Source organism: Lactuca saligna, chromosome 8 (assembly GCF_052625555.1).
Source record: "Lactuca saligna cultivar CGN05327 chromosome 8, ASM5262555v1, whole genome shotgun sequence".
Taxonomy (NCBI): Eukaryota; Viridiplantae; Streptophyta; class Magnoliopsida; order Asterales; family Asteraceae; genus Lactuca; species Lactuca saligna.
In genome coordinates this window covers 82,879,979-82,906,582 of record NC_136424.1, presented here as the reverse complement: position 1 = coordinate 82,906,582, position 26,604 = coordinate 82,879,979, and the positions used below count along the sequence as shown (strand labels likewise).

General features: G+C 33.6%; 3 protein-coding genes and 1 non-coding gene across 4 annotated transcripts; 2 read left to right on the top strand and 2 right to left on the bottom strand.

Annotated features, from left to right (window-relative positions):
- The first annotated feature begins 12,871 nt into the window (after positions 1-12,871).
- LOC145011736 (uncharacterized) lies at positions 12,872-15,586 on the top strand. Its single transcript, XM_078970466.1, has 5 exons — positions 12,872-13,102; positions 13,593-13,800; positions 13,893-14,229; positions 14,367-15,164; positions 15,242-15,586. Exons 1-5 carry the CDS (start codon positions 12,999-13,001, stop codon positions 15,331-15,333), a joined length of 1,539 nt encoding a protein of 512 aa, XP_078826592.1. The 5' UTR covers positions 12,872-12,998; the 3' UTR covers positions 15,334-15,586.
- A 617-nt stretch (positions 15,587-16,203) lies between these two features.
- LOC145008394 (dolichyl-diphosphooligosaccharide-protein glycosyltransferase subunit) lies at positions 16,204-16,461 on the bottom strand. The gene has a single exon (XM_078967019.1). It carries the CDS (start codon positions 16,459-16,461, stop codon positions 16,348-16,350), a length of 114 nt encoding a protein of 37 aa, XP_078823145.1. The 3' UTR covers positions 16,204-16,347.
- Positions 16,462-19,634: 3,173 nt separating this feature from the next.
- On the top strand, positions 19,635-21,455 carry LOC145011452 (Core-2/I-branching beta-1,6-N-acetylglucosaminyltransferase family protein). The gene is made up of 4 exons (XM_078970178.1): positions 19,635-20,322; positions 20,415-20,490; positions 20,582-20,697; positions 20,784-21,455. The coding sequence occupies exons 1-4, from the start codon at positions 19,785-19,787 to the stop codon at positions 21,254-21,256; spliced, it is 1,203 nt and encodes a 400-aa protein (XP_078826304.1). The 5' UTR covers positions 19,635-19,784; the 3' UTR covers positions 21,257-21,455.
- A 3,573-nt stretch (positions 21,456-25,028) lies between these two features.
- On the bottom strand, positions 25,029-25,135 carry LOC145013452 (small nucleolar RNA R71). The gene has a single exon (XR_013665011.1). It is a non-coding gene; the product is annotated as a small nucleolar RNA R71 (small nucleolar RNA).
- Positions 25,136-26,604: the final 1,469 nt, after the last annotated feature.

Sequence of the window (26,604 nt, the reverse complement as noted above, 5' to 3'; positions counted from 1 at the left end):
TGGGCGAACATCAAGTTGTTTTTGTTTACAAGTCTGTATATATATATATATTTGTTGAACGACTTGTAATGTTATCGTTTATGCTTTATGACCTGTATCGGAACATGACATCCCGACTTTTGATTTTGTAATGAAATCATATTTCTTTATGAAATGTTTTGATAAATATCTATTTTATCATGTTTTGTCTTTGGGAACAAATTCCGCATCTCTTTTAAAATTAAAAGGATTTACTCTGAAAATTATTTTAAAAAGCATAAATGAAATCGGTCTTTTCTGACCGAGATTTTGGGGATGTCACAGTTGAGCGGATGGTAATGCTTTAAGCTTTGAAATCATGAATGTCTATTTGTATATTATAACTTTGTATATGGTCATTTCACATTTGTTATTATTGTTTTTAATTCAGATTATTAACATTTAACAATTTAAAAGAAACTACTGATTTTTCAAATTGTTTACAAATAGTGAGCATGTGATATGCGTGTATGTCTTGTGTGTAAGTATTTTTGAATTACCAACATGTGTGTTGCTCTATTTTCATTACTTTATCCTTGTGGTTTTTTTGGAAACATAACATATATAGTGCGATAAAGCAAAATAAATCATATTACTTTCTATTAAATAATATATTTTAATTAATATTTTCGAATTTTGATATGGGCCACCAATGTTAATATTTATTGTCGATCTATTGGATTTGAAAAGAAATCATTCTACCTTAAGAAATTTTACATACAAAGTGAGAAATCCTTTTATCTTAAACAATTTATACATAATTTTACAAATAGGCAACTTCTTTTAAATTGTTAAGTATTAATATTTTGAATTGAAAACAATAATAAGAAATGTGAAATGATCATATACAAAGTGAGGACATACAAGCAGTGATTTCAATGCTTAAAGCATTACCATCACCACCACCTTCACCTTTAAATTATTTCTTTAATATGTTTTTATTTAAGTGTATTTATATGTATTATTAAAAATATTAATAATAATGAATTTAAAAATTAGTATACTTGTTTATTATTATTATTATTATTATTATTATTATTATTATTATTATTATTATTATTATAAAAATAATAATAATAAAGTTTTTGTTTGCAGAAAAGTCATAATATTTTTTTTGCAGAAAAAATCCTAATATTTTAAATAATTTTGTGAAATAGTCTCAATATTTTAGGTTAGTTTATGAAATAGTCCCAAATAATTTGTTGCCGGTTCCAACCGGTCAAAAGGGGTCAAAATGCATACTTTTGCCGGTTTTTTCGACTTTTTCGTAAACAAAAATTAGTTTATGACTAAAACGTAAACCGGATCAAAATTTTAGGACTTTATTGGAGATTTCCCTTAGACAAAACTTCATAAATGCTACATTCGGTGTTCCAAAATATGGATTTCGGTCCTTTAACCTTTTTTATATTCAAGAAGGGCCTGGTTTAAAAACTTTTCACATATATTTTTTGACAAAACTTCAAAAATGATCCATGTGGTTTTCAGAAATTTGAAGTTTAGTCCTTAATTTTTTAAAAACCTCACAGATGGTCTATGTGGTTTTGAAACCTTTAACAGATGACCATTTTAGTTAACTCTATTAGCATTTAACCTTTAAGTGAATCACATTTCTGTCATTTTGCTGATAGGTTTTGAGCATTTTAACACTTTTATGGTGTACATGCAACCTTATAAACCTTGAATCTATGTTTTCTCTATTATACATGCAAATATTCAATATTCCAAAGTTTCATCCTAACTAGCATACAATGAAGCAACTATACTACAAGATTCTAGTAGAATGACATACATTTTGATGAAACTTTAAGTCTTGAACCTTTAATAGCCTAGTGTGTCAAGTGTTGCACCTCAAATGGTTCACACAACACCAAGAACCCTTGGAATAACTAGAGAATAAGGATATTTTCACCAAATCGGTTTACCTTCTTGTGTATACACACTATAGTCATTTCATGAACTAGAGACCTCTTTATATAATGTGGAGGATTATGGTTACATTCATGTAAACCCTAATACCCATGCCCTTCGTTTCCATAGGATCCATGGGTTAAACACTCCATGGACTATCTATGAAAGCATAGCCCAACCTAAATGAACTTGGCCCACCACACATATAAGAGTTCATATTTAATTAGTTCCTTTTGATCATTAAATTAATTCTAAGATAATTATTGATCAATACTAATTAAATAATATGATTTCATATTAATATATCATAACTTATAATATATTAATACAAATCACTAGTATCCTTTTTTCTTATTTTGTCTATCTAATTGTTCCGATGTCATGCAACCCAAATGGACCATGCCAAGTCGGGTCGAATACATACCAATAATAGTTATGGGCTTAGACATTAATCTAACAGTCTCCCACTTGGATAAGTCTAAAACTATTATTGCGTATGACTCCAAGACACGACTAGCAATCGTAGCTCTTAAAGCCGGTGTCGAACTCTGATCTAGTCAGATGACTTGTCCATTAGATAAAGGATCATATATTCCTCCATTATAGATATTGTTAAGACTGTTATCATACACGATTTAAACAAATAAAAATATAATATAAACTGCTTTATTGCACTAACAGGTAGTACATGTAAGCAGGGTCGGATCCTCAGGGACACATCCTAACGTTTACACCTCTTTGCGTAAGGTATGAACTATTTTTTTATGAATGCAACAAACATAAAAATGGGGATATGTTATCTTGGTGTGAAAATCAAAAGTAATGAAAATAAAGAAGATTATTCAAAAAGAAATATGATTCTCTTATTGAAGACCCAAATGATCTCCATGCTCTTAAAATTGATGAAGTTCAAGAAATGGGATTTCGTTCGAGTCACGAGTTGGATCGACTCGTACAATCCGCAACATAAAACGAAATTTGGTGAGCCATAAAGTTGCAAACTTCATATATGGACCAAAACATGCTAAGAAATCTAGATCTATAAAAAACGAATCACCAATATAAGGACTTACAAATGGTCCAGAAGGTGCATAAAGGATGAAGGTGGCTTGCTTGTTGGATTCAATCACTAGAGATCATTATTCCTCCTTTGAAGGTCACAAAAACACCAAAGATTACCTCAAACATTGTAAGGATGCTAGGGTTTTATCAAAGGCACTGTGGATGTGATAGAGGTTAAGGGTGGAAGGAACCATAGCCATAACTTCCTTTAAATAGTGCACACAATCAATAAATATAGGGTTTACATTGTTACCCTCACCACGTCGTGGTGGCCAAGTGAAACACACATTTCATGCAACGTTGCCACATTATGGTGATCCTTTCACCACATCGTGGCCACCCAAAAACTCAAAGATTAAAGATGTGAAATTCATACCTAGAACTGGGTGTTGCACTTTGGTGGTACTAGATTCCATTCCCCTTTGGTATAAAAAAAATCATTCCAACTCAAGGGAGATACCAGGGTCTAATTTGAAAATGTTTGTTGGAAAATTGATAATATATAACAATTGGAATGCAAAGAAGAAAATTTATTTAATAAACATAATTATCACGGAGGATCATTGATTAGTAAGTTAATTAAGTATGTTGAGGTGGGAAAAACTCTTGGGTATGACATGTCGAGATGTAAGAAAACCTTGAAACGAATCCTAAATAATATTGATGAAAATGAGTTTTTAAAATGAATATATTGTCCATTAAATTTTATGGTTTGGGGGTAAATAAGAGAGGTTAGATCACTTTGCTATGTATAAAAAATAATGTTAATTTTCTTGGAGTTCAAGAGATTATCATAATGCAAGTTGATATGGTAAAAATAAAATCTGGTGGTTGTCGAGGCCAACACAAATAATAACCCTAAATATTACACACTAAAATAGTGTATAGTGGTAAAGGGATCGAATCCACGGAGACTGGTTCAATTTGATAACTCTATGAAAAATCTCTTTGTAAAATACTTGGAATATGACAATAAATTAAAAATGGGGGTTTTGATGTTTTGAAATACTTGAAACAAACTAGAATTAACTATGATTTAAATAGACAATTGCAACAAAAATAAGAATTTGATGTAAAATCAATAAGGGAAAGATGGTTGACTTAAAGTTTTCTCACTTTGACTTTTGATGAACATATCATTAGAATTCAATGGTGGAATACTTGTTTTTAATCCTCAATTTGGCTATAGTAATCCAAGGAGCTTGAGATTACCTAGACTTTTCTTAATCGTTGAAATGGCTAGAGAAGCTCATAACAATTTCCTTAGTCAAAGTCACTAATTCCAAATAGCATGTAATTAGTGAAAGTCAACTAGCATTAAGAACCAAAAAGTCACCAAATCCAAGAGGGGTCAAATGCTTTCACCACCATGTTGGAGGAAATGTTTTTATGATTGTGTGAAGCAAAAACAACACAAAAATCATTTGTTGCTTGCTAATTTGAGGATCCTTTACTTAATCAAGAAATTAGCCAACTAATCACCACAAACACATTTAAACTCATGAACTAAAACATACAAGTAATGATAAGATGTTAAAACACAAAACATTTCCATAAAGATTCAAGAACATGTTCATGGATTCTTCAACATTCAACAAAAGTTCAAAGGATTAACCAAAAGTCAACCAAGATTAGCTTAGCCAAGCATGGCTAAACCCAAAGAAACAAAGTTAGAGAAATTTGTACCAAACATTAAACAAGAATCAAGAGGTAAAAATATGATGTTCTCCAAGGGTTCTTGGCCTTCAAAAGTCTCCAAAACTCCAGAGAGAATCTTCAAAAATCGGGGGTTCAAGAGTATGCAAAAGATGGGCACCAACCTTCCTCAAATAGCTCAAAAGAAGGATTTCCGAAATTGCCCCTGCAGGGCCTTGCGCGACCCGCGTGCTGCTGCGCGGGTGGGTTGTGCGGGTGGTACCTGACATGGGCTCCTTTGAGATTTTGGGCCTCTAAAGCATATCCCACTAGCCCAGATCGAATCCAATCACCTCCTAGCCCATTTTCTTCAAGTTTTTCTTCATTTAAAGCCCAATTAATAATTTTCATACGCTTGAATGTTCCCCCGCATCTTTCAAATTTAAAGCTCAATTCTTCCAAGCCTTCAAGCAATTGACAAGTCCACCCCATGAATCACCTTCATAGCCATCAAGCATGAAATCTCCAATTCCCTTCAAGCCCAATCGCCTCGCAAGAGTGCTGCCCCGCTAGTTTCCAAGAAAATCTGCAATAATGCTCAAGAAACTAGAAAGTATCCCGAAATGGTAATAAAAATAACAAAAGGGAAAATATGCATGAAAGTTAACTAAAATGCGAATGAAATGTACTAAAATAAACTATAAAAATAAGTAAATAAAATGAAGCTATCAAATCACCCCAAGCTTAAACCTTACTTGTCCTCAAGTAAGACAAGACTAAATGAACTTGGGATGAACTACCCTAGAAATAAAAAGAATGGATAGAACCATGGAACCTGTTCGACGTTAGTCAACATGGTCAGAATTGATTTCGCTGCTATCTCACAACTTTTTCATCTGATGACAATGGAACCATAAACCACAGCCAGGACAACTCCTTTAGGTGAGTAAGGAGGGATGAGCAGTCGCAGCCTCAATGGAACATGTATACAATGAAGAACATCTGTAGTAGGGAGAAAGCAACTAGATGGGCTCGGGTGGATCTCTTCTTTAATTGTACACTCTGATCTCACATTTGCCGGTTTCTCTCATGTGTAACTAGGTTTAATCGCTCGGGCACCGTTGTAGGAATCAGTTCACTTAGTGTTGGCCCAAACCTCCCGTAGTATCCGACTCGACAGTCTCTCCAACATCACCAATTTGTGAGAAAGAAAAAAAAATAACAACTCGATCTATATACAATAAAACAGATCTATACAAATGAATATCAAACGTCGGGTGACCAAGATGTTGGTAAATTTGTTCAATAATTGAACCGGCCACCTATCTAAGATAGTTGCAACTGGAAATTTGCATGCTTCATTTTGTTTTTGTTTTGTTTTGTTTTTTTTGTTTTTTGTTTTTGTTTTTGTTTTTTTTTTTTTTTTTTTTTTTTTTTTTGTTTTTTTGTTTTTTTTTTTTCAATGAGAAAACCCTTTGACTTAAAATTTGGTTCCCAAAGGCGTGTAGGTGGAACCGAAAGGGTAATGATATAATCCGAATGGCCTAAGTGTGAAAATGACCATGTGTGGAGCATAAAGATGTAATGTAAGCTCCTTTTCAAACTTGTGGTTTTTCAAAGATAATGAAAATGTCCAAATATGGACTAAAAGACTCTCTAAATTCTAAGAAAATCGCAAAAAGATATGGTGATGTAAAGAGACCGGATATGGATTCTACTCGGGGACAAGCACCAATGCTTCATCCTAACAGTTCAAACATGATCAAGTGTGATCCTCTCCGCGGTAGTGACCGCAAGGCTAAGAACACCCATTGCTATAGTATATCCTACAGTTGTTAGTATTGTATGCATAATTCTTCATGAAAACTACCTGTCCATGATCACTTACCCCTTTAAGCTACCAGCATCTGATCCCAAGTATGAAATCCCAAACTGCAGCTAGTGGTCCCGATTCGATGGGTGAGATAGCAACAAGATCCTGGACCAATAATGATACAATAACTGTGAACCTGTTCCATGGCATCCAAGAGAGGTGAGAATAAACAGACAACAAAAATGCATGAATGCTAATGTCTTAAGCTAAATGTTATGCAAAAATAAAAAGTGGAAAAGAAGAAAATAAAATCTTTTTGAAATTTTATAAAATAAAAAAAATGAATGCAAATTAACTTAAACTAATATGTTATGCAACCTAACTAAAAATGCATGAAAAGGAGTAAAAAAATATAAGGGAAATGCCCCACCCCAAGCTTAAGAACAAGCATTGTCCTCAATGCTTAAGGAAAGGGCGGAAAGGACCTAAATCGGAGGGTCGGGCGGCGGGAAATGTCTGTGGCGGTGGTTTCGTGAAATTACGACCAGTAGAACTCCGCCAATCTTGAATTTTCGAGCGAGGTGGGTGCTGGAAGGTTATATGAGAGGAATGGAGTGGGAGGTCAAGATGATTAAATGAAGAAGAAGAGAAGCTGAACAGTTTAATCTATGGGTCAAAAAGGGTCAATTTCGGTCAATGTTGGTCAAGAAAAGTCAAAAGGTCAACTCATTAAAACCTTTGGTCAACACCTGGTCAAATAATAGCCAAAAATAGCCCAAATTGCCCAGCACAGTGCGCGGGTCGCGCAGTGTAGCACGCGGGTCGCGCAGACCTTGCAGTTAAGTCTTGGGCCAATGTCGCTTCATCACACCTGGCCGCGCAACAGCACGCGGGTCGCGCAACCCCCTGATCCTGATCTTCATTTTTGCTTCATTTTTCTTCGTTTTTCACCAGTTCTCGCTTTGGAAGGCCCCAAAAACCTAGAAACTCTTGATTTCTTCAAAAACAATTCTTTTGAATCCTAAAAACATCTTCCAAACTCATTTATTCAAATTAAAAACACAAAAACACAATGCTTTCCAAAAATGCCATTCTTTAACGTCTTTGGCGAGACGCCTCCAAACTTCACTTTAACACTTTGGGGCGTCCAAATGGACGACATCTTGGACATTTGAATCAAAAACTTCATTGAATGGCTTCAATCGATGTCCATTAACCTTGTAAATTTTCCCCGTGTCGACATTTTTTAATTTCCACACCTCCATTGAGACTCTTTTCTTGTATTTGACTTTCTTTTTACGGGAGAACCATACCGGACTCAAACCTTTGATAATAGCAATCATCCAACCATATTCTTTCTTGTACTTGTTCATTAAGGTGACCAACTCTTCCTTCTTTGACATGGTTTTAGAGTAGGTGACTGGTTGGGCGTCTTCTTTCTTGTGATACGTATCCTTTGAAGAGTCCGACAAATTTATTGCTTCCATCTCTTGTGGTTGGTCTACCAATGGAGTTAGTTTCTTAATGGTAGTGGGCGGCTCAACCTCTCTTTCATTAACCCCTATCACTTCCTCTATAGTTTCATTGTCAACTTTTTTAATTTCTTCTTCTTCTTTGACAACCTCTTCCACTTATACTTCTTCTTCCTCTTCTTCATATAACACTCTTGGGCCATCAAAAATTTTCTCATCATTCAAAGGAATGGAACATGCACTATGCAATGGGCTCTTTTCGGATGGTAATTTGTCTTGAGCTTCCATTAAACTAATTGATTGAGCAATTTGTGTTATTTGTTGCTCTAAGCTTTTGAGGCTAGCTTGGGTTGTTTCCTGAAAAATTTGGGTAGAAGTGGCAATGCTTTTAACAATGTCCTCTAAGGACATGCTTGGCGTTTCAGTTTGTTGAGGGGGGTAAGGATAGGGTTCTTGGAACAGTGGAGTTGGTGGGTATTGGTTATTTCCCCAAGTTTGGTATGGGTTTTGGTATTGGTTATTTCCCCAAACTTGGTTGTTGTCCCACCATTGATCATGTTGAGGTTGATCATAACTCGATTGGTTTGACAAATAGTAGCTTCCCTTCTCTTGCACGTCTCCCCATTCTCCTTGTAAATACGAACACATATTGGAATGATGTCCATTTTGGGCACAAAAATCGCAAAGAAGAGGTGTGGGCTGCACACTTTGGTCACTTTCAATCATCATAACTAACTGAGCTAGCTCAGAAAGTCGCTCTTCGGTGCAAGGAGTGTTCATCTCCGAACCATACTTCTTTTTTTTTTTTTTTTTTTTTTAATTTCAGGAATTTAAATTTGAGTACCTGCACAATGAGATCTAGGCATAGAGAAACAAATTGATTAAAAATAAACCAATCCCCGGCAACGGCGCCAAAAATTTGGTGGTTGTCGAGGCCAACACAAATAATAACCCTAAATATTACACACTAAAATAGTGTATAGTGGTAAAGGGATCGAATCCACGGAGACTGGTTCAATTTGATAACTCTATGAAAAATCTCTTTGTAAAATACTTGGAATATGACAATAAATTAAAAATGGGGGTTTTGATGTTTTGAAATACTTGAAACAAACTAGAATTAACTATGATTTAAATAGACAATTGCAACAAAAATAAGAATTTGATGTAAAATCAATAAGGGAAAGATGGTTGACTTAAAGTTTTCTCACTTTGACTTTTGATGAACATATCATTAGAATTCAATGGTGGAATACTTGTTTTTAATCCTCAATTTGGCTATAGTAATCCAAGGAGCTTGAGATTACCTAGACTTTTCTTAATCGTTGAAATGGCTAGAGAAGCTCATAACAATTTCCTTAGTCAAAGTCACTAATTCCAAATAGCATGTAATTAGTGAAAGTCAACTAGCATTAAGAACCAAAAAGTCACCAAATCCAAGAGGGGTCAAATGCTTTCACCACCATGTTAGAGGAAATGTTTTTATGATTGTGTGAAGCAAAAACAACACAAAAATCATTTGTTGCTTGCTAATTTGAGGATCCTTTACTTAATCAAGAAATTAGCCAACTAATCACCACAAACACATTTAAACTCATGAACTAAAACATACAAGTAATGATAAGATGTTAAAACACAAAACATTTCCATAAAGATTCAAGAACATGTTCATGGATTCTTCAACATTCAACAAAAGTTCAAAGGATTAACCAAAAGTCAACCAAGATTAGCTTAGCCAAACATGGCTAAACCCAAAGAAACAAAGTTAGAGAAATTTGTACCAAACATTAAGCAAGAATCAAGAGGTAAAAATATGATGTTCTTCAAGGGTTCTTGGCCTTCAAAAGTCTCCAAAACTCCAGAGAGAATCTTCAAAAATCGGGGGTTCAAGAGTATGCAAAAGATGGGCACCAACCTTCCTCAAATAGCTCAAAAGAAGGATTTCCGAAATTGCCCTTGCAGGGCCTTGCGCGACCCGCGTGCTGCTGCGCGGGTGGGTTGCGCGGGTGGTACCTGACATGGGCTCCTTTGAGATTTTGGGCCTCTAAAGCATATCCCACTAGCCCAGATCGAATCCAATCACCTCCTAGCCCATTTTCTTCAAGTTTTTCTTCATTTAAAGCCCAATTAATAATTTTCATACGCTTGAATGTTCCCCCGCATCTTTCAAATTTAAAGCTCAATTCTTCCAAGCCTTCAAGCAATTGACAAGTCCACCCCATGAATCACCTTCATAGCCATCAAGCATGAAATCTCCAATTCCCTTCAAGCCCAATCGCCTCGCAAGAGTGCTGCCCCGCTAGTTTCCAAGAAAATCTGCAATAATGCTCAAGAAACTAGAAAGTATCCCGAAATGGTAATAAAAATAACAAAAGGGAAAATATGCATGAAAGTTAACTAAAATGCGAATGAAATGTACTAAAATAAACTATAAAAATAAGTAAATAAAATGAAGCTATCAAAATCCTTGTGGGGAAATTTCTAGTTTGATTTTGCTTATCTGTGTGCTTGTGGTCATTCGAGTGGTACTGTTTCGTTATGGACCCAAATTGTTTTAAAAATCAATTATTTATAAAGAGAACTGTTTCGTTATGGACCCGAACTGTTTTGTTATGGACCCGAATTGCTTCAAATTTGAAATGTTATATGGCTAATGTCTATGCTTCTTAAGAGAGGATCGATAAAGGTATTTTTTGGAAATTTTTATTACCTTTTATGAGAATGAAGATTGATGCTTCCATCATTGTTGGAGATTTTAATGCAGTTAAAAACATGTTGAAAAGGTTGGGTACAAGTTTTTGTGGACACATATTTTATGATTTTAATTCTTTTATTGATGATGGGGAGTTGGTTGGTGTGCCTTTGGGTGGTTTTGCCTTTACTGGGTCCAATATTAATGGGACCAACATAGCAAAACTTGATCAATTTCTACTCACGAATGTTATAGATGTGTTTCCTATGATAACGTCGGTGGCTCTAAGTATAAATGGTCATATCATAGATCTATTATTTTACACAATAATTACTTTGATTATGGCATAATTCCTTTAAGATGTGTACAATTACTGGTTGCATTTAGATAGTTTTAATGACTCGGTGAAGAAGTTTTGATCGAAAATAATGATATGATAAGGACTCATGATTTGCATGGCTGGTTGGATAAGGTGAATTTGTCTAGAACCAAGAAGTTGGTGTTGGATGCAATTATTTCAATGACATGGTGGAACACTTGGAGATTCAACAACGAATCAAATTTTAGGATCAGTAAACCAAGGAAAAACTTGTTATTTGATTATATTCATGCATGCTCTTATAATTTGGTTGTGCATAGAAATCATAAACTCAATATTGGATGAGATTTATGGCTTCAAATTCCTATTTTCTCTTATCCTATGTAATTTTTTTTACCTTTACATGTCTTTGAAAAAAACTAAAAACTAAAATAATCATATAATTATTAAGAACACAAGTAAATAACCCACCTTTTGATATTAAAAATAACATCACTAACGTTTCATTGTTCGAGGAGGTTAACCCAAAAGTCGTTTATAAACAAGAAATCTTCAGGATGTAGCATTTCAGATATTCATTTTGAATATATTTTTTGTATTTTGGAAATGTTCTCTCCACTTGGATTCTCATTCCATTTATCTTGAATTTTCTTTTGTTATGTTGATATATGTCAATAATAATCAAATAAAGAATAAAAACACTGATAAAATATATAACAATTTCATTAAGTATGTCGGAGTATGTTAAGTTTAACGCTTAAAGTGTATCGTAGATTGTTATATATATATATATATATATATATATATATATATATATATATATATATATATTTGTTGTATTATGATTTAGTTAAACAAAGAATACGATATTCGAAATAAGATTATTTCAATTATATATATATATATATATATATATATATATATATATATATATATATATATATATATATATATATATATATATATATATATATATGCCACAACAGAACACTAGGAGATAGATAAAAAAAGTAAACGAATATATTTTTTCCGCCCCGATTTATTTTTTTAATCTTTTGGATACATGTCGTATGCCTTTCTAACTTAAAATAAGACATCCAAAACTAAATAAATTTCCTTCCAAACTAAAAAGTAATGTAGTTTGCTTTGTGAAACGAATAAATTTTAGGATATCTACATCAGTAACCCCATATTAAAAAAATAATAAAAATAAAAAACTTTTCAACAATTTGGTGGAACTTGCTTGTTTAGAAAAAAACCGAAGACATCTTTTAACTTGATATGTCTATCTTCTTATTGTAGTATGTTAGAAGAATAGAAGTGCAAACTCTAAAGTAGAATGGTTGAGAAAGAATTATATTGTGACTTGACAACACTGATTCGTACACAATAATTTTTTTTATACACAACAATTTGTGCATTAAAGTGTTGTATTGTACAACTCTATAAATCATAATTTGTTATATATGGAGAAAAATTATTATTTACAAATCACTTCCTAATTCTATAATTGAAAAACTTAAAATAAAAAGCTATTTTAACTTCCAAAACTTTCTTATTCAACCCTTTATTCGACAATACAATAATACATATATCTCCCCTAGTATTAGTGAACACTATTTGATATTCAGGCACTTGGGAACCAAAAAGTGAGATGGAGGAATCTGTTAAAACTAAAACAGTTAACTGTTCAACCATAAATCCATTAAATGATAATTCAGCTGCCATATGATGTTTGACCAGTCAACCAAAAATTTATGTTTTAACCAGAACATTTTGTTGTTGTCTATTTTGGTTAATTGCTATATCCATAAAAGATAAAAATATGTCACAAGTTGAATATATTGTTACTTTTTACATTTTTGTCAAATATGGCACAAACCCCAAAGTCCTTAGGAATATTGGGGAGAGCGTATAGTACACAAATACAATGATACAAGATGGAAATTAAGCATGTGGGTATGTACCTAAAAAAAGAGTTTGTGTCTGAATTATTCATCAAACCATTGCAGCACTACCCCAAAAACCCCACTCAAGCTGCTGCTTCCACTATTCTATGATAAATTCATTTCATTAATGGCATCCAATAACGATGATATCGCCGCCGGTGCCGTCAACCTGGAACTTGAAGCCATGAGAACAGATGACTGCTCTTGGCAACCTTGCGAAATCTCCTTCAGGTCCGAAATCAATGTGTTTGATCTGTTTATTTTCATTTTTTCGTCACCAATTCCAGTGATTCACTTACTTATTATGGAACGCGATGATCTTTTCAGCTGAAAATAGTTCACGATAACGATCCTAGTCGCTTTTATTTCTTAATGATCGATTTATATCACTTCTGTTTGATGTTTACTTGAAGTTTCTAGCTCGAGTTTGATTTTGGCATGGATAATCCAAATCTACTCAAGTTCGGAATCAAGCAACCTAAATCCGAGTTTCGCTGCCTAAATCGGGAAAGTTCCCTAGAGATATTATTACTTTCCAATTCCAGATGACACCTTATTTGAAAGGAAAATGGGGGTTTCCACGTTGAGTGTAATCGTATGAAATCAGAAGAACTAACAAAACATTAATAGAATTTAGTTGTTGAATTTTGATCTCTCATCTCAGCATTTGTTTATATTGTCTGATTATGATAAGTTCAGCGACTTCTGTTATTATCTGCAGCCCAACTGGCGGTGGTCTTGTTGTAAAATATGAGGACAACGATTCCGAAGATACATTAACGAGTGAGAAAGAAGCTCTGATGCGAATTCGAGCCCGTTCTCTTCCTCTCCAAGATGATGACTGTGCTCACATCAAACCAGGTGAGACTGTTCTTGTCAATCGAGACTCAGAACCCGAAGGAGGGTTCTTTGATGCAAAGGTAGAAAAGGTATATTTTCTTGCACTTGAATTTCCATTTCTAAAGTACTTGATCCTTTTGTTATCATCCATCCATGATCTAATCATCTGCACCATTAACAGGTGACACGGGTGAGGCATTCAAAGAGAGCGAAATGTAGATGTAGTTTCATGATTAGATGGCTGAACAAAGATGTCAATGGTGAAAGTTTAACAGTTCCTTCTTCTTCAGTAATGAGATTGGCTAACAAAAGCATCAATAATCATCCAACAATTTCAGCATTCATAGATGCAGTGCAGCTGAGTAACTCAAGTGACTCAGATATGTCTCCACAGATGGACATTGTCGGTGACTTCGATCTGGATCTACATAACTTGTTAGAAAAACAAATTGAAGGAATCAGAAACTCAGTTCATGGTTCCAAAAAGAGAATTAGAGATGAGATTTCTATGTTTGAAGGTAAACTCCATAACCAACATACATACATACATGAACTAAAAGAATCGAGCATGATGCATTATTCCCAATAAGAACATACATATCTGGTGATTATTATTAGTCGTTCCTATTTACTAACAAACGAGTAAATGAGACAGATGTTTCAAAGCCAAATGGAAGAACACTGAAAGTCGAAATTTCAACTGAAAAAAGTCATTCAAGGAGGTCAACCCGGAGTCAAAAGCAAAAAGGTGGACCAAAAAAGCAAGAATCCCCTGTAATCCCACCTCCAACAACTGAAGTAGATCTTTCAGACAAAAAATCCCCTCTTAATCCTCTAGCTGCTCGTGCAGCTCTTGCTTCTTTAATGTCACACAAAAGCCTTGAAATTTCTGTTGATGTCAAGGAAACAAAAACCTTCACCTCCTCAGAAACAGATTATGCTACAAAACCAGAAAAAATTGTCAAGAAACTTTTTTCCCCAACTACTTCATCTGAGTTGTTGGAAGAAGAAGAAGAAGATGATGAAGATGATGATGATGATGATGATGATGATGACAAGATGAATAATACTGAAACATCAACCAGGTCAACCCGTGGAAAAGTTCAGAAGGTCAAAGTCAATGGTACTGTTTCTGGTAACAAAGTGAGTGCTGGCAAGAAGCGAAGGCGTTCAGCAGTTGGGAAAAAGGAAGAAACAGAGACTATTGAGACTACAACAGTAAAGCATACTACTACTTTTCATGTGCAAAAAGACAAGAATACCCTTTTTGCCACATCATCGCCTGATAATGAGGTTAAGAATTCGATCTATGGGAGAAGGCGTAAGCGTTCAGTGGTTAACAATGAGGTATCAGAGGCAACAACCGAAGAAACTGAGACCAAATCCACACCGGGTCCCACTGCAGTGAAGAACAAGAAGACCAAGACATCTGGTAAAACTCAAGATTCAGGAGGTCTGTGGATAGTTTTTTTTTTTTTTTTCATTTCATTTGTTAATTAATTTTAATCATCCAAATTGAATATTTGATAGGGAATGTGATGAGCAATGGTGGTAGGAAGGGTTTGGTTGAGTTAAAGGCACAAAGGGTGCGGTGTTCACCAAGGTTGAACCCTAAGACATGATATGATGCACAAAACAAGGTGTACTCTTTTGTTGTATGTTTGATTAATTATTTGCCACTTTGGTATGTATGGCATTTTCCTCCAAGTTGTCATGAAAAGGGGCAAAACTAGGAGTGGTAATATAATTTAACGTGATAAAAGACTATGGCTTCATGGTGATCATCATCTCTCTAGCTTCTTATGTTGTATTATTATCATGTAAAAGGGGCTAAACTTGGGAATGGCGATATAATATCATGAATTTTGATAATCATTTATATTGGTATCTCATTTTGTTAAGCATTGTGATTAGATAGATATAGAAAGATTTATAGTTTGACTAGTAAAGATAAAAAAAAATATATTGATTCAATAATGAAGAAAAGAGAAGGAAAGATATGAAGGATTATCACAAATTTGTTGAATCTATCTCATGATAAATGACATCTTAGGGCTTATTACATTGGTCCCCTTAGGTTTACTCATACCTATTCCTAGTGAAATTGTAGATGACAGTGTTTTTGAGGGGAAAAAATGTTTTAAGAGATATTTTAAAGACAAAATTACATAAATGGTACATGTTGGAAAATGTAGTAGGTATTTTGTGACATACAAACTCAAATTTCCCGTTCCAAAGCCCACAATTTTCTGTTAATTTAATTCTTGAAGTCCGTAATTATCCATCTTCTGTTTTACTTTTCACTTCTGAAAACAAGATAAACGATTTACATCACTAAATCCATGATTGATTTTCCTTATTTCTTAGACGATCACAATATCTTACACTTTAAAAACCAATAGAATATACAGCTGATCTAAACACATACAACTCATTTCCAACATATATTCGCTCAACACAGACAGATATATGGTGTATTTTGAACAAAGAAATTGAGTTTAAGGTGCACAAAGAAAGAAAATTGAGCAAACTAGTTCATACATTGTCTCACATCATGCATTTTCTCAAGGTCTACCACTACATCATATCAAAACATGATCCAGTTACATTTCTGGTGCTATCATCTAAATCAACCATTAGTTTCCTGCATACTTAGGATCTGCCATCACAAAATGATAAGCAATAACCAAAAAGAATATGAAGATGCCCAGAGAATTGGCAAAGAATCCCAGGTCCTGATCGTTAAACATCTGTATAAGATACAACAAAAACATATATCAGTCGTCATCAAAAACATGACTTGCAACAACACACATCATTTAGGGTTTGTAAATATAAATCCATTCTAAAATCACTTTCGTTTCATCATTTCCCAGGCAGTATGGAGAAGTCACATCGATAATTCAGTCCCTCTACTCGCAAAACCCTAAATCCATCCACAATTTCTACTAATCCAAATCCAACATCATATGCAACCCTAATACTTACCTAACTTGTATCTAAATGCAAAATTTGAAATACAAACATGTTTAGATTAACGAAAGGTAAAAACCGATGATAATCAAATAGATGTCATCATATCAACACGATGATGCGATTACATAAAATTAGAAGAAGCTGCAACGTAAACCTAATCGGAAATTATAGTGATAATTGTAATAAGGAATCATGGATCACTCGACATCGTAATAGGAAAAAACCTGACATTGGCAATCTTGGAGAGCGAAATTCTACTTCTTCGCGAGAGCAGGTTCTATAGCTTGGTAGACGGGATGCGGAAGCAGAGTGTTTACAAACCCGATCGAAATGTTAAAAATCCTCCTCATAAAGGTCGAACCTTCGGATTCGGAGCCATTAAAGTGGTTATTTGGATTACCTGTATTTGGGTCATTCGAATAGTTTACTAGTTTAGTGGCCCAGCTTTCGTTTCAACCCATTTAAATTTTGGACTATTATATAAATGAATTTGAATTTAGTTAATAAATTAAAAAAATATAAATATAACCATTTACCTAAACTATTATATAATAATAAATAAAAAAATTAATGTCATCCCACAAATAAATGCATAATCAGTTAATCACTATCGTTAGAAGTTAGCAGGTACCAACAACATGGAATTTACCCATAAACAATATTATTTTCACATTTGTACTTACATCAGACCATTTGTAAAACGGGCCCTACAATAAGCCATTTCACAATGCCATCTGTAGTCATGTTTCTCATAGGGCCCTTTCCACAATACTAATAATTCTATGGTGTGACCCAATTTTACCAAAATATTTCTAATCCAATGATATAAAATGTTGTCCTTTATTATTAAAGTTAATGGTAAGGTTGTCAAGATCGGGATCCTACCTAGGATCGTTTTTGGGTTTGCAAAATCGGAATCGAGATCCTAAGATCCCACAAAATAGAATATAATTCTAATTTATAATATTAATCATAAAAAATATTTCAAACATTTAATTTTTCGTTCAAAAGTTATAAAAACTTTAAAATATTAGTCATAAGTCACAATAAAAATGATAAATGGTAGATTGGTAAAGGATAAAAGACATAAAATGGTAAAAAAATTTCATTTGAATTTTTTTTTTTAAAGAAAGGTAGGATCGGATCGGATCTTGATCCTACGATCCTACCTGCGATTCTACCCAAAATACGATCCTTTTACGATCCGGATCGTTTTTCATACATAGGATCGTAGGATCGTACGATCCTACGATCAGGATCGCGACTTTGACAACCATGGTTAATGGTTTAAGTCCCGTCAGAAAAATATGTTTATTTACGACTAGTTTATGAGTAAAATATATATTCTGTTAAAAAAAAAGTTTATAAATAAATCCCTCATTTGCAGTTAAAACACATTACCATATTCTCTCTAATCATGAATACAAATTATTTCTTCTTACATTCTCACTATTATCATGCCTCTTTCACTAATCTAAAGAATTTAGATAGAAGTGTCAAATGGTATCTACCTACTCGATAGACAACTTATTAAGTAAATTTTACCAGCGATTTTATAAAAATGGTGATATGGAATGTCAATCATGTATTTTGACCTAATTTAGTTAAAGTTGTGAAGTTTTTGAATGTGTTAATGTGTTCATTTAATCAGTTTAATGTGTTAATTTTATTGAGTTTTCTAGTAGATTTTAGATACATAACTCCATAGTCATCCACAAGTATGATTAAAGTGAAAAGCTGACTACAAAAGGTGGAAGAAAGATTATGAAGATGGTTGTTAATGATGAGACATTAACTCTTCAACCAAGCTAAATCATTATGCATATTGTTTATCTTCAAGGCTCCAATCTAATCGAGGTTATTCACCACATCTTTATCACTTGTTCTTGTTTAGATACATCATACATGATTGATTTAATTATATATAATTGATGCCAAAGGTGATAAAGTTTTGTCGATTGGCTCTTTCTAAAACAAAAGTTTTGTTGATTTTTCCAACTAAATTTCAAAAAATCATGTGATATGTAATCTGCTCCATATATTGTTGTTATATATTTGCAATAAGTATTCACATGGATTCTTTCATAGAAGATCATAACTTCATGTGTATCACACAAATATTTCAACCGTTATTGTTGTTTATATGCTTTGTAATTATTTATGCTTAAATTGGATTTTATATGATATTTTGTAAAACTATTTATCAATTTTATCAAACAAATACATTTTATTCGGTACAAAAGAGAATATAAGGGTAAAATGATCAATTTTCGCTATCAACGCAACTAGTTATATGCGTAATCAAACAACATTGTTTCAATTACAGAAAGATATATACAATCAGAATTTCAGAACCAATGAGACATTGACTTAGTCAATAACTATAAAAAAATTCATTATATATAATGTTTAGTTTGCTTGAATAGAATATCCTTTTTTTTTCTTTATATATTATATATAAATACAATGTTGAGTTTTAACTATAAGTATATATTATTCATATTATTGATCTCATCTAGGTTAAAACGACATTTCCTTGCATAATAACCATTTTTTCCCAAGAACATTTACGAAAATTTTAAATTTCGGAAATTTAAAAAATGTGATGTACTTGGAAAAAGATATTATGAGGGATTTTTTTTTTTTTTTTTGTGTGGCTAACAGGTCAAATATCTCTATTATTTAATCATGATAAATAGATATAATTTATGAAAAAAACTAAATACAATAAAAATCCATTAAAGTTCAAATAAAATTATGATAGATTATGTTTTTAGTTTTTCTAAAAAAATATTGGATTTAATTAAAACCCCTGATTTTTTTCAAGTATTTACATTATCGGAAATAAACTATATTGATAGATAGATAATATTATAAATTATCATTCAATATCTTCAAAATAAAAATAAAAAGCAAACAAATAAAAAACATGTTTGCAAACATATCAGATAACTTTCTTTTTTGTTGAACTCTTCCATTATACTTTCCCCATTTTATCGTACAAAAGAGGAACTACTCGTTTGGGGTAAGGAAAGGAAATAATGAGTCAAAGTGTTTGTCTGATCGTCTTCCCCACTCGATTCTGTTGATTCCAAATATGACTACCAAACGATCACACGTTCGATTTCGATTCACTTCCCATCAAAGATTCAACAACTATCTCGCCCCTTTCTTCCTCCTTTTAACCGCACTCTCTCTCATCCTTTTTCTCGCTCTAAGATCACCCCCACATTCCATTTCCAAAACCCTTTCAAACTCCGACGCCATTTCTAATTCAATCCCCGACACAGCCAATAACTTGCCTGAGGTTCCTCGGTTTGCTTACTTCATCACCGGTACAAGAGGCGACGGTGCTCGTCTCCACCGGTTGCTCCGGGCGGTGTATCATCCGCGAAATTATTACTTGTTGCATCTGGATCTGGAAGCTTCTGATGCAGAGAGAGTTGATCTCGCGAAGAATTTCAAGGAGGTGAACAATGTGATGGTGGTTGGAAAAGCTAATTTGGTGACTTCTAAGGGACCTACCATGATTGCTTGTATGTTGCACGCTATTGCTCTTTTGCTGAAGCAAGGAAAGGACTGGAACTGGTTTATCAATCTCAGTGCTTCAGATTATCCTCTTATGCCTCAAGATGGTTAGTTTTACCAATTTCAGAGATCTAATTTCAGCTTCAATATGATGTTTTGATTTTCGACCTCGTTCTCTTTTTGTTGTTCTAATTTTCAGATATTCTCCACATTTTCTCCTATTTGCCTAGGGATTTGAACTTTCTTGAGCACACAACCAACATCGGCTGGAAAGAGTGAGTTTGCAGCTCATACTTAGATCTCCTTCATCGTTTCTCAGATAAGATGTTCATCGATACCTCAATTTCTTACCTTATATCTTTGCAGGTTTCAAAGGGCAAGGCCGATCATAATTGATCCCGGCTTATATCATTCAAAGAAATCTGGTGTTTTCTGGGCCAAAGAGAAACGATCCATGCCTTCTTCATTCAAGTTGTTCATGGGTGTGTACTTCTGCTATACCTCTTACCTTTTTTTTTATGATTTTACACAACAAGATTTTACCTTTTTTTTTTCATTTCTGCAACAGGCTCTTCTTGGGTTGTTCTTACTAGACCCTTCCTTGAGTTTTGCGTTTGGGGATGGGATAATCTTCCTCGTACTCTTCTTATGTATTACACAAACTTCTTATCATCTCCTGAAGGATACTTTCACACAGTCATCTGTAACCATAAAGACTATCAGAACACGACTGTCAACCATGACATGCACTACATCAAATGGGATAATCCCCCAAAACAGTACCCTGTAAATCTCACAATCCAACACTTTTCTGACATGGTTGAAAGTGGAGCTCCATTTGGGCATTCTTTTGCCCAAAATGACCCGGTTCTTGACAAAATTGACAATGAGCTTCTGCGAAGATCTGTTGACAAGTTGGGAAGATCGGTCATTTATTTAAAGGCAGATGCTATTAAACCATCTATGAGTTCAAAGAGACTTGAGAAACTTGTATCTGATCTTTTAAGTACTGAAAATTTCAGGCCTAAACAGTGTAAGTAATGTAGTTGTGAGTGTCCTGATTCTTTGATTTCTTTCTGTTGTAGTTGTGTTCTGTTATTGTGAATATGGCTGATCAAGTTTGAGATTTGATTTTGTTAGGGTAACTTCAGCCGAATGTCAATATTTCATTTTTGTCCTCCATTTTCATTCCAACCATATTGCAAAGTTCAAGTGTTTTATAGAACTAAATTTTGTGTTATACTATTTAGAGTAATTTATATATTTTTTAGTATATAACTGATTTTTATAAATTTAGAAGCAATTATTTATTTATTTCATTTATGTATTACAAATTTGGTCTTTATTTTGCAGTTTCTTAACAAACAAACTTAAATTTAATATTGGAAGACCAGATTGTAGCACTATGACCGTAAACATATAGCAATACATGAAAATAAAAACTTGGACCAGACTATGGAAAATATAGTTGAGACAAAATATGGTGGAAATTAATAGTTGGTGTTTTCCTATGAGATTTCCTAACATGTATCCTAAGTGAACTTGATAATTTGTGTCTATGCGCTGTGTATTTGTGTCAGACACGAATTTATACGACACAAATTTGTTAAATGCGAACACGACACACATTATAAAACGTGTTTGAGGTATCAAACACGAACACGACACGTAAAAAATCTGTGTGACATGTGACACGACACTGATAGATACATTTTTTAGCCATGTTACACAAAAACACGAAAAAACACGAATAGACATGTTTTTAATGACTTTTAAGCTAGGGCTATAAATGAATTATTCACTTTTATGAAATTGGTCCATAACTTATTACAAATATAAAATTTAACCCTAAAGTATATATATGTTTATACGTGTTTGTATGTGTCACTTGTTAACACGAATTTGTATCGTGTCTTATATGTGTCTAAACAGGTAAATTCGTGTTTGACACGTCTGAGACATGAAACACGAATTTAAAATACGTGTCAGACACGAATAAACATGAAACACAAATTTTTAAAACATATACACAGAAAACTCGTATCGTGCTTGCGTCATGTTAATCGTGTTTTGTATCAAATTGTCAGGTCTAATCCTAAGAACATGTATCCTAAGGACATATATATAAAAAAAAGGATTAATAGTTGGTGTTTTACATATGTTTTTTTATTACTTCTTTTTAAAAAACCTCTCTACTTATATCTGAAATATCTATTTTAAAATGTTTAATATCACTATTTTTCAATAAAATATTTGATTTTATGCATTAATGTCATATACAATTCACATATACTATTTTGTTTATCTTTAAAAAAAAAAATTATGCATTAATGTTATGAAACTTTCAGTAATTTCCTGACCAAATTTTTTTCTTTTTTGAACCATAAACCTTCAAATAAATTTCTATGTAATGTTGTTTCTACTGGTGTACACTTTTGTTTGATGCTTGCTTGCTTGATGCCCTCTTCAAGGGTTATGCCGATGTAAAATTACCAAGTCTTGTTGGTGCAAATCAGTCACTTCTTTTTCTGTCCGTCAATTATTTGATAAAATGCTCAAATGAAGTTTTCAAGTGCTGCAATCAATTTTGGGCCCAAGAAGATGTAGAGTTCCTACTTTCGTGTTTGTGCCAAATCTCATGACTTGTAACTCCAATTAAGGCGATTCAATATGATCTAAAAACTAGACAAAGTTTCAGACGACTTTCGTGTTTGTGCTAAAATGTGAAATCCAACTCCCACGACATGGTGATCATCATTCATCCACCACAACGTGGCAAATGGAAACTTCGCAGGCATTGACTGACTTGGAGAATAAGGGATATCTATGGAGACCACGACGTGGTTCCTATCTACCATGACGTGGTGACCATATTTTAGGCAAGTGTATGCATTCCGGACATTAGGTTGTTTCCAGAAGTGAGAGGCTAGAGGGCTGCAACAGTTGACGAAGAAAAACCCTTCCAAGAACCCTTGGAAGGTGGAATTCGACTGGAGATCAAATGATAAAGAGATTAGAGCAAGGATTCTCATCTACACATTCGGTTTGCTAAGTTTAATGATGTTTAGCCTAGTTTTCCTTTTGTTTATGTGTTTTCCAGCTATGAATATGGACTAATAACCCTTGCTTTCATTTAGATTAGATAAACTCCTAAATACTATGTGTTGATTTCTTGTTTGATGGATTGATGAAGTTAGTTTTAGCTTTAAATACTGTTTGATAAATCTAAACCCAACTTTTAAAGATTCTATCTTTATTGCCCTGTCTCAAGAATTTTGTAGCTAAACTGCAGTTAATTGTATGAAATTGATTTACCTAGCTATTTATGATCATTAAATTGTTAGAGCTAGTGACTAGTCATATCCTAGTATAGGTGATAAGTTAGTAGTTTAATTGTGTTAGAGAGTAATATTTGATCATAATATTTGCTTGATTACTAGACTTAACAAAATAATGGTAGTTTGGTGATTCGATCATTCAGAGGCCAAATTACATTTAAAATCAATTTAGTGTTCTTAACTTGCATGATCATTAAGGTTAAAGTTATTGAATTAACTTATGCTAGTTAGTCTGTTCATGATGACTACTTGACTAGTAACTTTTATTTGGCAACTAACATAATTAAATTATTGTCTTGAAATCGATCATAGGAAGCACGAGGGATTTAAAGCGAAACGAAAGTGTCTTTTATTCTTAGTTTTAAATCATCTTTCTAGTCATTAATTAGGTATTTTAATTTAAGTTTTTCTGAACTTGTAAATCAGATAAAAAAAAACCCTATTTAGCTGTTTTTCTTAGTTTAACTTGTAGTAGTTATTTTATTAATTAAATATCGTTCTATGTGATCGACACCCTACTTACTATTCTATAATCCCTCTAGGTACACTGTCTATAAGTGCATAATTAGTTAAGTTTTGTTAGGTTATAAATTTAAAAGTTGATAGGTATACTTTTATGCACATTAAATTTTTGGCGTCGTTGCCGGGGAACGACTTATTTGATTTTTAGTTTAATTACTTTTAGTTATTCGATCCTTTTTGTAGGATAAAAAACACAAAAAGTTATTTTTATGTATTCATTTTTTTATCTGAACATTCACCATGTCGTGGGCATTTTGACCACGTCATGGTTATGTTTCAGTCAATCTTTAGTTTATTAATTGTTATTCTTTTTCGCGTTTTGTTTTATTTTGTTTTTTGTTTCAGTGATTTATGACCCAGGGATCTAAAACTCCAATAGTTCCACCACTTCAAGATCCAGAATTGGCTTTCCATAAAAAGAAAGACAAGAAGGTCGACAAGTTAAGTAGCAATTTTTAATAGGACAAGAGATTTGAAAGCTTTGAAAGAACACCAAACGCGAAGGGGAGTAGTTACGAGGCAGGAACAGAGAGTGATACGGATGATGCCATAAAAAGCGTGGTTGAAGAAATGGATGACATCACGAGAATGACTATGGTAGATTAAAATAAGAGGATCATGAGGATAATGGACCAGGGGTTGTACCACCCGAGATTCCAGCTGAAAGAAGTTTTGAAATCAAGGGGCACATTTTATCAATGCTCAAAGACATATCCTTCTCCAGGAAAGAATGCAAAGACACCTTCAAACATATCGATGAAGTAAACGACATTGCAAACTACTTTAATGTTCCAAATGTGCCACGAGAATCAGTGTTACTTAGGATGCTTCCGATGACGTTTACCGGTGAAGCCAAAATTTGGTTAAAATCACTTGCACCCGAATCCATTACTACTTGGTCCAATCTTTGTGATGATTTCATTGAGCAATTCAACATGCCTTCAAAGATCTCAAAGCTAAAGAAGAAGATTGCTATTTTTCAACAATAAGTCGGATAATCCTTATATGAAGCATGGGAGAGATACAAAGGGATGCTTAGGAGTTATCCTCAACATGATCTAAATGTCCAACAAGTGACCATTTTCTATGATGAGGTGAATGTTACAACAAGGCAACTTCTTGAGTCTCAAGGACCTATGACAAAGAAAGAACCGACTACCATTAAGGAGTTAATTGAAGAATTTGCAAAGTACTCACACGAATATCATAACCCACGAGAAGATGTCACTAGAGGTAAAGGAGATGTAGGGACCAGAAAATGGATGCAATCATTGCTAAACTAGAGAATATGGATAGACGAATGACGAAATTGGATCAATCTATACACGCCATAAGATTTGGATGTGACAATTGCTATGGGCCACATTTAACGAAGGATTGCGATTTGGATGAACAAGAGAATAAGAAAGCGCAAGTGTTTTACTCTAGTGGTGACAAATATGATGAAGATTAAAGAAAGTCGAAAGGAGTGGTTGTCTTATGATGAGTACATAAAGCAAAAGGATGAGAAATATAGACAAATCGGTCGAGGCTACTACCAAAAAGAGCAAGTACCACCCGAGAAGAAATTGGATTTTGAGTTAATACTTAATCGGTTATGGAAGCCTCTGAAAAAATACATGATACTTCTAATGCTAATGTAAGAAATCATCAAGATTCCATTAAGAACGTTGAGACTCAACTTAGCCAATTAAGAACACTTGTTTACGAGAGGCTACTATTGGATTAATGTCTAAGTCCATAACTATAATTGGTAAGACTTGACACGACCCGACATGGTCCATTTGGGTTGCATGACATCGGAACATTTGGATAGACCTTTTATGAGAAGAAGATATTTGTGACATATTAATATATTATAAGTTCTAATATATTAATATGAAATCAGGTTATTTAATTAGTATTGATAACAAATTAATATGGACTTAATTTAGTGATCAAAAGAAACTAATTGAATATATAGGGATTGATTGTGTAAATCATTCATTCTTATATATGTGGGCTTATGATCCATGATACCTTATGTTGGGTTTAACCCATGTGGTGACCCATGGATACTCCATGGAGGTTAAAACCCATGGAGCATAAGGAACGGGTAAAGTCATGGGTTACATGGTGTAACCCTAATGTGCACACTATATAAGGATCCCTTTAGCTAATGAAATTGATACTAGTGATACATATATGAGGGCTAGCCGATTTGAGCATGAAGTGTATTCTTCTCATGGTTATTCCAAGTGTTGATGATGTTGTGTGAACCATTTGAGGTGTCACACTTGGGGCACTAGCCTCTCGAGTTTCATGGAGTCAAGCTACATTAACAAGGTATGTATTCTATCTATTTTATTACCCAAGTATCAAAGATTGTATGCTAGTTAGGGTAATACCTTGGAATATTCATATTTGCATGTATAATAGAGAAAACATAGATCCAAGGTATTTAGGGTTGCATGTACACTTAGGAGTGTTAGAAGGCTCAAAACCTAACAGCTACCTCCTAGAAATCCCGACCCAAAACCTCAATCTCAT